At 36.5% G+C, this 15,218-nt stretch overlaps 1 protein-coding gene and 1 pseudogene across 1 annotated transcript; one reads left to right on the plus strand and one right to left on the minus strand.

The window, feature by feature from the left end:
- Nucleotides 1–284: 284 nt before the first annotated feature.
- On the plus strand, nucleotides 285–6,502 carry LOC127809851 (pentatricopeptide repeat-containing protein At5g67570, chloroplastic-like). The gene is made up of 9 exons (XM_052348989.1): nucleotides 285–880; nucleotides 1,198–1,389; nucleotides 2,328–2,409; nucleotides 2,540–2,731; nucleotides 2,824–2,937; nucleotides 3,417–3,510; nucleotides 3,590–3,747; nucleotides 5,088–5,525; nucleotides 5,652–6,502. The coding sequence occupies exons 1-9, from the start codon at nucleotides 786–788 to the stop codon at nucleotides 6,243–6,245; spliced, it is 1,959 nt and encodes a 652-aa protein (XP_052204949.1). The 5' UTR covers nucleotides 285–785; the 3' UTR covers nucleotides 6,246–6,502.
- A 138-nt stretch (nucleotides 6,503–6,640) lies between these two features.
- Nucleotides 6,641–7,193, minus strand: LOC127809853 (splicing factor 3B subunit 6-like protein; annotated as a pseudogene).
- Between the last annotated feature and the right edge of the window lie 8,025 nt (nucleotides 7,194–15,218).

The following is a 15,218-nucleotide window of genomic DNA, read 5'->3' on the forward strand; positions in this document are numbered from 1 at the left end:
TGGAATTAGAATTTATAATAATAATAATTATTTTTTTAGTACAAAATAAGCTAAATTCTAGAAGAAATATAAAGCTTTAAAATTGTCTTTCATGATAATTAATTATAGCAAAGAATTTTCATTTAAAGAATATTATAATAAATTTACTTAAAATAAAATTTTAAAGAATATTATAATAAATTTACTTAAAATAAAATTTTAAATTGATGCCAAAAGGCCTAAATTTTTTATTGGGAAAAAGAAATTGCGAAAAATAAAAATCGAATAATCCCATTCCCAGCCAGTCATCCTCAGCCCACAGGTGACTCACCTCCTCCTTCCCGCTCCTGTGCCGCAGTGTGTGTGTCAATGCCATGGAAGCTTCAACCGGATCTCCTCGCCTTCCCGCTCCGGCTGCCGCCGAACCAAACGCCGGCAAGATCAAGCGGAGCCTTATCCAGAGAGGCGTCAATCCAACCCCCAAACACCTCCAGAAAGCACTTCGCAAATCCTAGCGTGCCCTATCCTATCCTCCCCAACCCCAATCCCTCGGTGAAGAAGCCGATTTCCAAGCCATAAAGGCCGAGTACAAAGCCTTCAAGAAATTCGTCGCTCCCAAATCTGAAATTCGCCTCGTCGGGAAGCCTTGGGAGGGGTTGGAGAGAGTTCGATTGCGAGAGCTCGCCAGGGAGGAGTACGCTGGCGGCGGTGGCGACAGGATCAAGTCCGAGCACCTGAGAGAGCTGAGTGATATTCTGGAGACTGACCGCGACAAGTTCCAGTGGCTCTTGGACGACGATGTTGAGATGGAGGAAGGCTGGTTGGAGGAAGAGAAGCGGAATTGGGCTCCGGCGAAGCGCTCCCGTAGCGAGGCCGAGACAATTCGGTTTCTTGTTGATAAGTTTGTATTCTGACCTTTCTTTTTTTGGGTCTGTTGTCCAATACAATAACACAGTTCTATGCATGTATTTTCATGTTTCGTTAAATCATTGTTTCCCAACTGAGATGCAGAAAGTTCCTCAATTAACCTGTCCACTAATACGAAATCATGACACCTGTCATGTTCAACCTGTAAATCTACGTAGAGAAAAATTTGAAAAAATTGTGTTGTCAAAATGATAAATTTTATAGGTGGTGAAAACGGTATTAGAGATTCTGAGAATCATGTGATAAAGGTTTGTAGGAAGTATGGCTTAAATTCATATGTCTGTATGTTAGGCTGAGCTGCACGGAGCTTAATGTGAAGGACTGGAAGTTTTCTAGGATGATGAAGCAGTCAGGGCTACAGTTCACTGAAGGTCAGTTGCTTAAGCTTGTTGAAGGGCTTGGTGATAAAGGGAAGTGGAGGCATGCATTATCTGTTGTGCACTGGGTGTACAGCCAAAAGGAGCGCAGGCATTACAAGAGCAGGTGAGAAATTGTTGGCATTTTATTTGATTTATGCTTGATAAAGTTGATTATGTTCCCATTTATGCTTATGGGTTATCTGGTCGATCAAATAAGGCTCATCTTAAATGACACAATTTGGATATGCTAGTCTGGATTCTGTTTATTGGAAGGTCTTGAGGTTTTGTACCTAGGCACCTGTTCTAACATGGCAAAAATAAAATTGTAAATGATCTTTTCAGATTATTATTGTGGGCTGCTAACATTTTCTGATCATTATTGTGAAATGGAACAGTTGAGGGGATCCAATACGAAGTGGGTTCTATTTTTATTTTCTACACTCATGGTTAGATTTGTTTAGTGCTCAAAAGTTTGAATAATGGGAGATTGCTTGCCCATATAAAGATTAATCGTGGTGAATTGAGAAGCATGGATATCTGCATAAGACAAATGTGATACAGTCTCAACATGACAAACCAAGTTAATAGAAATAATAATTCTCATTTAGTATGCTTAATATTTTACCTAACCACATTCCATGTGATGAAAAAAATTGTGGACAAAAAAGCCTTAAGATTCATGCCAAATGCATATTTATGAACAAATGGTAAGGTTTAGGCTTTAGAGATATTAAAATAGAGAAGTACAGAGAAGGGATTAATGGTTATAAATACACAGTGTTTGATTGATAATATTATCTTCTGAGTTTTTCTCTTCTCCAAAGTGCTTTCTGATTCTTGAAGTGTTCAAAACTATCAGACATGTTTGGATGTTTATCTTATGCGTGTTTGATGTGAATGAGACAATGCTTCCATTATCTTTTACTTATATATGTTATACCAAGACTTGTGCTAGTGATTTTGGTTTGTCAAACAATCTGAAGTCAGTTAGGTAATATTAACCCGTGCACATTTCAATTAGAAGACTCATATATGTGTATTTGTTTGTTTATTGTATTGTAGGTTTGTATTCACAAAACTCCTGGCAGTTCTTGGGAAAGCAAGGAGGACTTGTGAAGCCCTTAAAATCTTTGATTTGATGCTTGTAATGTTCAAAAACTTCATGTACTAATGCTTATTGGAATGGAGAGAAAATTACTTAATATACTTAATTCGTTTAGGTTTATCTTTAAAGTTTTATAGATATTGATGGGATCTAACTCCTAACTTTTTAGGAACATTGCCAAACATATCCTGATATGGCTGCATACCACAGTATTGCTGTTACGCTTGGTCAAGCTGGTCTTCTGAAAAAACTGCTGAACATTGTTGAATGCATGAGGGAGAAACCTACAAAAAGAATAAAAAATATGCGCAGCAAGAACTGGGACCCTGCTCTTCAGCCTGATCTTGTTGTGTTTAATGCTGTAAGAGAAAGTTGATTTGCTTACTGCCAAATAAGTGTTACTGCTTTAATTTATAGGGATAACTGCTTGATTTGTTTTGAATTGGTGTCTAGGTTCTGAATGCTTGTGTTCCATCCCATCAGTGGAAGGGTGTATCTTGGGTGTTTGAGCAGTTGAGAAAGAATGGTCTAAAACCTAATGGAGCGACATATGGACTGGCAATGGAGGTAGTTACGGGATCTTGGAGTTGATTATCACATAATTGCTGTATTCATGGTTATTTTTCTAAATACACTTGCACAGACATAATTAGCTTTAGCAACTCAAAATTGTCCGGAAATATGGAGTGACACATTACAGGTGTTATATGCATTACATATGCATATTTTATGGATATGCTAGTAAAATTGAAATTAATCAATAATTTTCTTTGTGTTTTTTACATATCATTCTTGACGCGGACACCCACCCATATAAACATATACTATACTTTTGCAGAATTTGAGGTTCATGCCATTCCTCTGGCAAAGGTATAGGTTTTTCTTGTGAGGCTGTTGTGTTCCTTTCTTCTTAATTTGTCCACAGCTTGTTTATGTTTTCAGTTGACTGTTAAAAACTTTGGCGAGTGTTTATATCCTTCCTTAAATAAGCATTTATCCTCAAATTATATTTGTCATCAAGTCTGACGGGAGGTGCTGCTTGGAAGGTAATGTTGCATTCTGGAAAGTATGACCTTGTCCATGAGTTCTTTGGGAAAATGAGAAGAAGTGGGGAAGCTCCGAAAGCCCTTACATACAAAGGTAGCATTGGTCCTTCCATTTTACAGTAAAGGGGACTAAAATTTGGTGGCTTACAAGCCTGTTTTTTCTAACTCTCCAGTTCTTGTTAGAGCCTTTTGGGAGCAAGGTAAAGTTGAGGAAGCTGTTCAAGCAGTAAGGGATATGGAACAAAGAGGAGTTGTTGGGACACCCTGTGTATATTATGAGCTAGCTTGCTGCCTTTGTAGCTATGGCAGGTGGCAAGAAGCTCTGATGGAGGTCAGTTTTTCCTTGTCCATGGGTTCATTATCACGGCTTTTAAATTTCTGGGATGTGTTACAGCTATATTCCTCTGCTTTTATTACTAATTAGATTTTGTGGATCCTCTCTCTCTCTCTCTCTCTCTCTCTCTCTCATGGAACCTATGCTGATGGTGGTTTGCTAGGAGTCAACTAAACTCAGTAGAATCCTGCGTCCCAAGTTTCAGAAACCTGGGATCAGCTAGACGGATGAAGTGTTTTTTAAGTACTTCTCCTTGGTCCCATGTGCATTCCACACATTTTTCCAGCAGACCTACTCTTATGTACACCCCTTAGGTTTTGCTCTGATTTGCACCTCAGCTCAGTAAATCCTTTCGGGAGAGAACTCTTGCATATGTGAAGAGAGTGGATCATTCATTCATCAGACATGTCTTTAATAATCCTAAGTACTTGAAGAATAGTGTTGATCCATGGCTGAGTTCTAAAAAAGGTTGTAACATACCAGTATTTCACAAGTGATCAATTCTTCATGGCCGAGTTCAACTAATCCATGTAGGAAAATTCATAATTGAATGGACAGCTCCAAAGTGCAATGTTTGTTGTAAAATATAATCCAACAATGGGTTACAAAAGATTTGGTCAAAAACATTCATCATAATGAAAGCACTCTACCCTTAGGAAGTTTTTTCTCTGCATCATCTGTTTACTGGCTATTTAAGTTGAACCCAGGCCAGGGTGATCTTATAATCAGGAAAGACATTTTTTGTAATGCCTTTTTTCTGTATAAACCTATGAATGATCTGGACTTTGGGGGGGAACTTTGAAGATTTCTAGTAGACAAGCTCAACCACATGATTGTGCTTGGAAGCTTCTTTTTTTTTGGGCTAAGGGAAAGCTTGGTTTTTACTCGGTACTTATTTTGATGTTCATGGAGCCTTCTTTCTCAATACTTAGATCAGAAACTTAAAAAAGTTTTTATGTATTCTTACACCATAGTCTCAAAATATAAAATTTGGGTACATGTGTGGACACTTGCTAGTATCTGATTATGTTTAATTTGATTACATATGCTGCCACCATAGCATGGCAAATTCGAATGCACTCATGCAACAGATGCTTAGTAATGGTCCATGAATAAACATGCTTGAGATGCATCTTTATTATGAATATCGTAGAAAAACTTTTTTGCTATATTATTATGTTGTCATTAGAAGTTAACTTTTTGGATTTTATTTAGAATTTTGATCATGAAATAAGATTATATTATAAAAGAAATCCATAGTAGGTAGTGACAGTCATGTAGTCTATCAATCCTGGTGCATGTCAGAGACTTATTCTTTCTGAAAAATATGCATGCAGGTTGAAAAGCTGAAAAAACGTCACACATACAAACCTTTGGAGGTTACCTTCACTGGCATGATAAAGTCTTCCATGGATGCTGGGCACATTCAAGATTGCATATCTATCTTTCAACACACTAAAGACCATTGTATGCTTGACATTGGCATCATAAACATCATGCTCAAAGTTTATGGGAGGAATGATATGTTTTCAAAAGCCAAAGATTTATTTGAAGAGGCCAAAAGAACTCAATCTGATTCTACCTCTAGCCCGGATGGCTATGGTTATTCTCTTGTCCTAGATACGTACACTTATAGCACAATGCTAGAGGCTTCTGCTTGTGCTCTCCAGTGGGAGTACTTTGAGTATGTGTACAGGGAGATGGTTCTTTCTGGTTACCTGCTTCATCAAAGTAAACATGCATTGCTGCTTGTTGAAGCCTCCATAGCTGGGAAGGTAAACTATAGGCTAACCTTTTCTGTTCCTCTTTTGTGTACTTTTGGGTGGACTGTTAGGAGCTATTGGTCAATTTCTCATAGCAGAGCTAGGTTACAACTTCTAACCAAATTTTTCCTGATGCAGTGGCATTTGCTGGAACATACATTTGATACCATGTTGGAAGCTGGTGAAATACCTCATCCATCTTTCTTTACTGAATTGATGTGTCAAGCAGTAATTCAACATGATTATGAAAGAGTAGTGAACATAATCAAGGCCATGGCTTATGCTCTATTTCAAGTGAGCGAACAGCAATGGATAGACCTGCTTGAGAGAAACAGGGATAGAATCAGTCAGGATAGTTTAAGAGACATGTTGGAAACTCTCAGTAGTTGTGATTTACCCATTGAAGCCACTGTGTCTAATTTGTCAAGATCGTTGTTATCTCATTGTAGACCTGACGATCAGAGAGGGGATCCAACTGTAGACTGTCCATCTCTTGACCATTCATCATTGGCTGCTGATAATGGAAACATAGTTCATAGAGTGGCTGATGCTGATCCAAAACTAGGGTTCTCAAATCATAACTGCAATGGCGATGCGAAGGCTAAGTTATTTCCCAATCTTGAGTATGATTTGGCTTTTGAGATGGCATCTGATGAATTTGCTGATGACTCTGATGATGAACTCCCGGGAGTTCATACATTGATCGCGAAAGCTTGGACAACGAGGAGGTAGAACTTGAAATAAGAGCAGGCAATGTTGGCGGGACTATTGATGAAGAATCTAACATACCCTCTGCAAATGAAATTCTGGAATCCTGGAAGCAAGACAGAACCAGAGATGACATTTTCTTTCCCTTCATTTGAGTGCTAGTTGTTCATACACAACTTATCAACTTGTAAAGAGTGCATCGCATAATGAAATTGTGTGAATATTATCTTCAATCATGAATCAGTCTGGATGAATTAGCTGAGGAACAATGATGGAACATGGGATTTTCGTTATCATTCACAATCATGGTTTACATGGTGAAATGATTTTGGCTAGTGTTCAATTCTTTTAAAGTAAAACATATAAATAAATGAGCAAGGAACTTGGCAGATTCCATAAGAAATATAATCCAAACCAAATTCTCACACAATCGAAGTCAGCTAATTCAGTTTTCCTTTGTTTTGTTTTTCCTTTTTCATCAAAGCCTATCCACTAGTTAGTAATCCAACACATAACAGAGAAAAGAAACCCTAGATAGCCAGAAAGATCTCAACTGGCTCATCCTCCAATTACAATGGCCTTGATGATGGTGATCTTTTACTTGTCTGTGGTGGAGATGTCGTACTTCTCCTGTAACTTCGTGATCTCATCTTCCTTCTTCTTGTGGTCGAACTTCTTGCTCATCTTGGTCTGCTGGTAGTAGAGCACGATGAGGTAGCGATTGGCGACGTTGAAGCCGGAGAGGTGGTCGACGACGGTCTTGGCGTCGTAGATGTCCTCGTAGACGACGAAGGCGGTGCTCCTGGTGTCCTTGTCGGTGTCGAACTAGATCTTGCTGATCGTGCCATACTTGTAGAAGATGTTGTACATCTCCTCGCTGGTGATATTGAACGGCAGATTCCTCATGCACAACACCCTGTTCACCTCCGGCGACAACTGGGCGTTCCCCTTCCGTAGGCTGATCGTTGTCATTGCCTGGTTTTTTGATTTGTCGAAAACACACAAGTTCCCCTTCTCTCTCGATAAAATGGTCAATTAGGGCTTCGCTATTTCAGATTGAGAACGAATCCCCAACAAAAGGCAACGAGGCGCGCACCGCCTTGGACGAAACAATGTCGTTTTGGTGAATTGATTATGGTCAAATCTATTCTTCATCTAAATTTTTTATTATTTTAATTATACCATTAAATTATATTTTTAAATAAATTTAATATTTATTATTTGACATTTTTTTCATATATCAACTTAAACTATTCATTGTTTCTATTATACTCTTAAATTTATATTTTAAATTCAATTTAATTCATGTACTTAAATGTGAACAATATTTTATTATCTTACTTTATTTTTTTCATATATAAAAGTAGAAGAATTAAATTAATTTAAAAATATAAATTTAGAGATGTAATCAAAATAACTAAAAATTTGTATTGTCACATAAAGAAAAAGTAAAATATAAAAATTAAATTTACTCAAAAATTCATGTTCAGGCATGTAATGGATATAACAAAAGGTTAAAACAGTTACACGAAAAAAAAAATAAAAATAGATGAATAAAAATATGAATTCGGCTAATAAGTTTATAACTTGGAAATTAGAATAGCATCCAAGTAATTATTTAATTCGAACTCTTGGTAAATAATTTTTACATAAAGAATCAATTAAAATGAGGTATAATTGACTTGGGTTATGATCCCAAGACTTGTATTGTTAACAATATATGTATCTATAACAATATTTATGAGTCACTTAACTGACCTTGAGTGCAATTTTGTGCACCCCATTTAACTAGGGTAACTTTATCCGTCGTGAGTTTTGTTAACTTAAAGCAGTGAAAGGGTTATTGGAGAATTAATTTTTTCACTCTCTCACACGGCCCAATGTAGCACCCGCTCGTCTATTTTCTGATTCTCTCACTCACTCACACAACTCTCTCTCTCTCTCTCTCACACACACTTCTTTTCCAAAGACAATAGCTCTCTCTCGAGAAGGAGACGGGTTTCCATCTTCGACAATACCTCTATCACGTGACTCTTTCTCTCTCTCTGGAGGTGGGCTTCCATCTCCGGCATGGTCCAACAACAACTCTCACTCTCTCACGCAACTCTCTTTGTCCCTTCTAGTAGTGGTCGCGATGTCCCTTCCACTTCCTGCGTCTTTTCCAATAACAGTCACAACGTCCCCTCCACCTTCGGCGCCCCAGTAGTAGCCCTCCACTTTCTCTGACGTCTTGTCTGCCTCTGGTTCTAGCGTCGGTCCTCACATTCTCTCAAGTTTGTGTTTCTAACACTATGTCCCTTGATTTTTGCTTTGATCCATTTTTCTTTGTCTTGAATTTGTTTAACTTTTTTTTGCTTGATTCGTATTTCATTGATGAGTTATTAAACCCTAAACGCTGGGTTATGTGAAGCAAGAATTACATAAACTGGTAGCGGTTGAGGTGTCCCCTCCAACAACGACCATGGTCCTGGGGCGTCATCTCCAGCAACGCCATTTCTTTGTCTTCAGCTTGTCGTTAGGCTTTACCTTCGACGTGTCTTCCTTGAATGATTAAAGAACCAGGTAAGACACAAAACCACTCCTTATAACAAAATTAAAAATATTGAAATATTTTTCTATGGATGAATGTTTCGTTATTTATACTTTTCTATAGGTTAACATGGATAATAATAAAACTCTAAATATGAAAGCAACTATTAATAGTTATGATGAAGAAATGAGTAATCAAGACTTGAATTTTAGTGATGATGAGAATTTTTCTGTAGTTGATGAAGGGTATGGGGGTTCAAATGATCAGTTTAAAGTAGATATAGATTGCGAGGTAGAACCAAAAATTCGAATGACGTTTGACACAACAAAAGAAACATATGACTTCTATAATAGATATGCAAGACAGGTTGGCTTTAGTGTGAGGATATTAAGAACAAAAATAAAATCCAACGACAAGCACTAGTTTGTTCATATGAGGGCATTTCCAGAAAAGTCAAGACACCTGAAAGAAAAAGAGATAGTCGACGGTTTGATTGTAAGGCAAATTTTGTGATTAAACGAATTCCCAATTATAAGTATAGACTAATTGAGTTCAAGTCAAAGCATACTCATGATCTTGTCCCACCTGAGTATTCTCATTATTTGAGGTCTCATAGGAAAATCGATTTTTCACAAGTTGAATTTATGAAAAAAATGTATTCATTTGGAATAAGGCAAGGACAAATTTTTTCTTACATGTGTGAAGAAGCTAGTGGAGCCCAAACCTTAATTTCACAAGATTTGACTGCTACAATTTATTACAAAGAACACGGCTAAATTTTCCAAGAAAGGTGATATCGAATGTCTCTTTAAATACTTCAAACAAAAGAAAGGGGAAAACAAACATTTTTTTTACTCTTTTCGAACTCAAGAATACGGTGAGATAAGCAATGTATTTTTTTGTGATGCAAAATCGAGGCGAGATTATGGGTTATTTGGTGATGCAATATGTTTTGATACAACATTTCGAACAAACAATTATGACATGTTATGTGCACCAATTGTCGGCATCAACCATCAAACATCACTTTTTGGATGTAGTCTACTTGATAGTGAAACGATTGATGCAGTAATGTGGTTGTTTACTACTTTCTTTGAGGCTATGGGAGGAAAAAATCAAGAAGCATATTCATAGATCAGTCTGCAGCTATATCAAGTGTTATTGATGCAGTATTGCCTGAAGCCTACCATGGATTGTGTTTGTGACATTTATGTTAAAATGCTACAAAGAATTTGAGTAATAATGGATATAAATCATTTGCACCACAATTCAAAGCTTACATTTACAATCCTAAAACAATTGAAGAATTTGAACAAAGTTGGGACAAATTGCTTGAAGATAATGGGTTAAGAGGTAATAAGAGGTTGCAAAGAACATATGAGTTGAAAAAGAAATGGGCTCAAGTGTACAATCATGCTCACTTTTGTGCTAGCATGACCACTTCACAGAGAAGTGAGGCATTAATAAGTTTTTGAAGGATTATTTTAATCATGATAGAATTGTTCTTCGAAATTTGTAAGTCTATACTCTACAGCCATGGATAATCACCGTGAAAAAGAAAGGGAGGCTAAACACTTAACACAACAAACAACACCTAATTTGGTTTGTAATTGGTCTGTAGAACTTGAAACTGCAAAAAAATACACACACACAAAAGTATTTTATTGGTTTCAAGAAGGTATTAAGCAAATCATTGATTTGTCATTGGAATTGGATAATGATGATGGAACTATTCGTACCTATAAAGCTAAAGAGATTGAAGGTCGACAAAGGATTTGCACACTTGCATACAATCACTTGAAAAAAATAGTGTCATGCACATGTAGAAGCTTTGAGTTCAATGGAATCATTTGTTCGCATACATTGAAGCTGTTCTGCTACTTAGAGTTTAAAAGTTTACCTCCTCAATACTATTTGAAAAGATGGACAACAGCATCACATGAAATTACTTGTGACCTGAGATAATTTCAAATGACAATGACCCAATGCTATCAGCTCATTATAGTGAATTATCACAAATTTCGCAAAGAATTATTGTTAAGGGTTCAAGATGTCTTGATTTTTTTTTCGTTAAGCAAGTCACTACTGCTAAAAGTGGAAGAAAAGATTGAGGCTTTGGCTATAGCCTTCGATCAAGATGTGAACAAGAGCATTCCCATTGACACACATCATAATTCAAAATCAAACATGCAGCAAAAGCTACAATTGAGAGACCCAACAAAAAGACGCTCGAAAGACTAATGTAGCAAAAGAATGAAAGGTTCACTGGAAATCAAATCATGAAAAAAGAAATCGCTAAAAGTAATGGGTCAGTAGTTAACCAAACTTACTTATATTAATTGTCATTCATGTATGTATGTGACAAAGAAAAAAACACGATATATTTTTTGGATGGCAATACAGATAATAGGAATGCAATCCACATCTTGGAGGCTTGAACTCTAATCATGTTGTAGATGCGGTAAATAACGATCCTATTTTTATAAAGCAAACGTTTGTTGTTAATTCTCTTCTTAAATTTATTATATTTATGTGAATAATTAATTTTTTTTTATATTTATGTAGGGAGTATTTGGAATGGCTCAACAAGCATATTATAACAATAATAGTTGGCAATTAATGCATCCTAGAGGCACGTATCCACATGCAAGCTTACAACTTCAAGCCATGTTTCAACCATGGAATATTGCATCTCAAAAAAGGGCACTCATCTCAAATGATTTCTCAATGTCACAGAAAGTACATAAATTCTATATGTTTTGAGGACAATTTAGTAGTACTATTACATAAAATGCTAAGCTTACTATTTAATTAACATCAAAAGATAAATGCATACAAAATATGTTTTCTACAAATTTGGTCTCTATTTTGCCTTTACCATCCCAACTTATGATTTTTCTATCCATTTTGTGGACTCTCATCAGGCTTCTTCATCTCAAATGTTTGCACCTCCAAAAATACATGAAAGTCAACAATTTCAAAGTTCGTTAACATCAAACTTCATGAATTAACCGACATTGTAGAAAGCAGTGGCTGTGGTTCACTAAGTGTAAGTTACTATTTAATTAATTATTTAGTTTATTTTATTCTTTTATCCATTATTTGTATAATAAGAAAAGTTGGTCATTTAACATGATGCAGTTCTTATTTGGGTTGATTTTAGTGTTTAAGCTAATAAAAAATAACTTGAACAAGGATAGAGAAGGAAATCAACAACAGTTCTAGATGTAGATGATCTGAAAATTTTCATTTGTTACACAGGTTCTTATTTAGAATAAAAAAATTATCTTCATAAAAATATTTGTCTTTAAACATGCAGTTGGTCATGCTACATTGTATCACATATGTAATACCCTAAGTTTTCCTAGGCATTGTTGTTTAAGAAATAAAACATTTCCTTGGAAATCGAAGGATACATGTGAAGTTCCGAGGTAATCGCCGAGGAACGAATAAAGGGTTTTCCGAAAAATCACGGAAACTATCGCAAGGGGACATCATCTAAGGTATTTTGGAGAAGTTTAAGGAGTTATAGGGGCTCAAGGGATATAAGTGCAAATAAGTATTTGGGTTAAAGAGTTATTTGTAAGAAGTTAAAATATCTTGTAACTAGTTAGTTAAAGGAACCAAGTAAGCTAACTTAGTTAGGAGACATAATCATGAGGAATCTTGAAAAAATCAAATTAACATGTGGTGGCACATGTTTAAAAGGACACATGTCACAAGGGGGAGAAATGGTTCAAATCTCAAGGGACACTTGGCACAATCCTACGAAAGTGATGATTACAACCTTATCTAAGTGACACATGGCAAGTGACACATGGCACTCTTGGATTGGCCATAAATGCCTATAAATACCAAGGCCATGGAAGGGAAATTCTCACCATTAATCAAGAGGAAAAGGGGAGGTGAGTTGAGAGGAGAAGCTTTGCCCAAAAATAGAGTGGTAAAACACTTCGTCGGAAAAGTTGGATCGCCACCGTAAAAGGCATTAAACAGTGACAAAACAGCAAGTTAATTCTAATTTCTTTCCGTAGTTCGATAGATAATTGAATAAGGGTCGTGTGGTTTCAAACGGAAGTCAAATCGGAGTTCGGATGAGGGAGAACGGGCCAAAAAACCTCAAGACAGCAAAGCTGGAGGGGCGGCGCGTGCAGTTCACGCGCCACCTGACTGCCGCGAGTGGAGCGCGTGGGGCTCCTTCCCCAAGCGCGTGAGAGCGCGTGAGATGTCCTCTTGGGCCCCAATTTTGTACAGTTGGTCCTTAAATTTTTCCCTAGGACCTCATATAAAAATAGTTTAGGTTTGAGTTTCGAAGTTATGTTATTTTTGCAGAAAAACTTTCCCGAACCCTGTGAACAGTACTTTAGAGCTTCCGAATCAGCAAGGTGAGCACTTCTTGCATCTTTATATTACATACTGAACATTTTGTCTTCACACGGGTAAGGGTGATTACTTGCATAAGCATGACTTTCCTTTAAATCAAGCATTTTCTCTTTCTTTGTCATGCATCACTTGGTGTGTGTGGCTAGCTGAAGTCAGGATCTCATGTTAGACTGGTGAAAAGTCTTGGAGATGTGAGAACATGATTGATCAGCGGGGGTGATTGCAACACCTCGGCGTCACTACCACACAGGCGGTTTCATATCATTCTACATATCTCATCACATGCATGTTATCTCTTCTTGTTGCACTCACTTAGATATAACTATCTAACTTGGGTGTCTCATACCCCTAGAACATTCAACGTTCCAGGTGGGTTAGTCGTGACAGGTGCCCCGGAATCAAGTCAGAGGAAAGGAAAGGAAGTGGTTCTTGGATAGTTAGCTCCTTTACGTTTTAATTGCAAAGCGTTGTACTATTACTTTAGTGTGAGTTTTACTTGTTGTAAAAGGGAGCCTAAATGATCCCTAGATTTTCAAGTTGTATTATGGCTTTTCAGATGGTTTTTGTGTTAAAAGCATATAGTGGAAGCCTTAAATATCTAGCTTATGGTTTTATAAAGCTTTCAGGTTCGATCCTTGCTTCTGTTGGCAAAGGCTTCCATAAACGCCCTTTGATTACCATACGGTTGCTAGCGTCATCATGCATCTTTGTATGTGTACCTTGGAAAAAGAAAAGTGGGGCGTTACAATATATGAAATAGACTTCTCTGAAATTTTTACATATAATACCTCTAGTTGGATCATGTGTAGCAACATTTTATATGGGTAAGTGAAAACTGTATATACTTAGGAATATACTAATTTAAAACCCATACTCAAAGAAACTTGCAAAATTTCATTCCTTTAGTGACCTACCATATTTGCTACTATACGAGTTCGTCTATTGATATATTCTATGAAATTTTTTGCATACCAGACAATGTATTGGAATTACTTGTTTTTCCTTTCTCACGTACTAATCTTCACTGTCTTATATGCAAGTTTGATGGAGTTGAGATCCATGGTATAACACCCCACTTTCTTGATCGTGTTATAACTTAGGATAATTTTGGAATAATATATATTTTTTTTGGAACTACAACTAACCAAATGATTACTCATGTCCATCCCAAAATTTTCATGCGTCTATCCCGAAAGAGAATTATCATAAACCTTAAATGCAGAAGTTAAGAATTGAACCTAATATTACAATCACCATAAATCAAATAATACATTATTGTCTTTCAAAATGTTCAGAATGATAAGTAGTAGAAACTTAAATACATCAATTTCAAGATCTTAATCTTAGGTCATCGTGCACTTACTAAGTGCTATCACATGCATCTTCTGTATTTGCTTTTGCTACAACAACATCTGGAACATTTGAATATTCCAAGGGCAAAACCCAGGTTAGATAATGAATCATCTAAGTAAGGAAACAATAAATATAATTCTTGCATGGATGCAATATGTCTTTTCCATTTCATTTCGGTTTGAGCCGACAGTACCTTAATGTCACTCCCTATTTTCATGGCTTCATGCAACATGCAGAGGTGTATGAGTGCACCATTGGAAGAGCAGCGGTGCCAACCTGTACTTTCAAACCCTTATGCGATGCATGTTCAATAATATCGACATATACATATGCACATTTTATCATCAATGCATATAAATGCAATCTACATGACACATTCACATTAAGACATAATAAAATCATATACTTAAAATCGGGTTTTGGGGTCGAACCACTTACAAGCCCTTTTCATAAACTAAATTCAGTTAGATAGTACCACTTACATTTTAGCTTCAAATCAAACCACCTAAAAAGTGTGTACTACCTCGATTTGCGTGCTAAGCCTCGAAATTCTCACAAATCACCCCACCTCAAGTCCAAAGCACCATATTTATTCACATAATCATTAAAACCCAATTTTCATTTTTTTTTTTGCATTTTTCTCTTTTTTCTTTCTATTTTTCTTCACTAATATTCCAAAATAAATACCTACTCAAATATTTTTCCACAATAATTCCTAAAATAAATTTAGA

This window comes from Diospyros lotus, chromosome 9 (assembly GCF_014633365.1).
Source record: "Diospyros lotus cultivar Yz01 chromosome 9, ASM1463336v1, whole genome shotgun sequence".
NCBI lineage: Eukaryota > Viridiplantae > Streptophyta > Magnoliopsida > Ericales > Ebenaceae > Diospyros > Diospyros lotus.

What these genes read in the sequence shown, in the direction of transcription:
- LOC127809851 (XM_052348989.1), top strand. Translation starts at nt 786, where the DNA reads ATGGAGGAAGGCTGGTTGGAGGAAGAGAAGCGGAATTGGGCTCCGGCG. An exon ending in CATATGGACTGGCAATGGAG is followed by an intron (nt 2,938 to 3,416) that starts GTAGTTACGGGA and finishes GCTGCTTGGAAG; the next exon opens with GTAATGTTGCATTCTGGAAA. An exon ending in GGCAAGAAGCTCTGATGGAG is followed by an intron (nt 3,748 to 5,087) that starts GTCAGTTTTTCC and finishes ATATGCATGCAG; the next exon opens with GTTGAAAAGCTGAAAAAACG.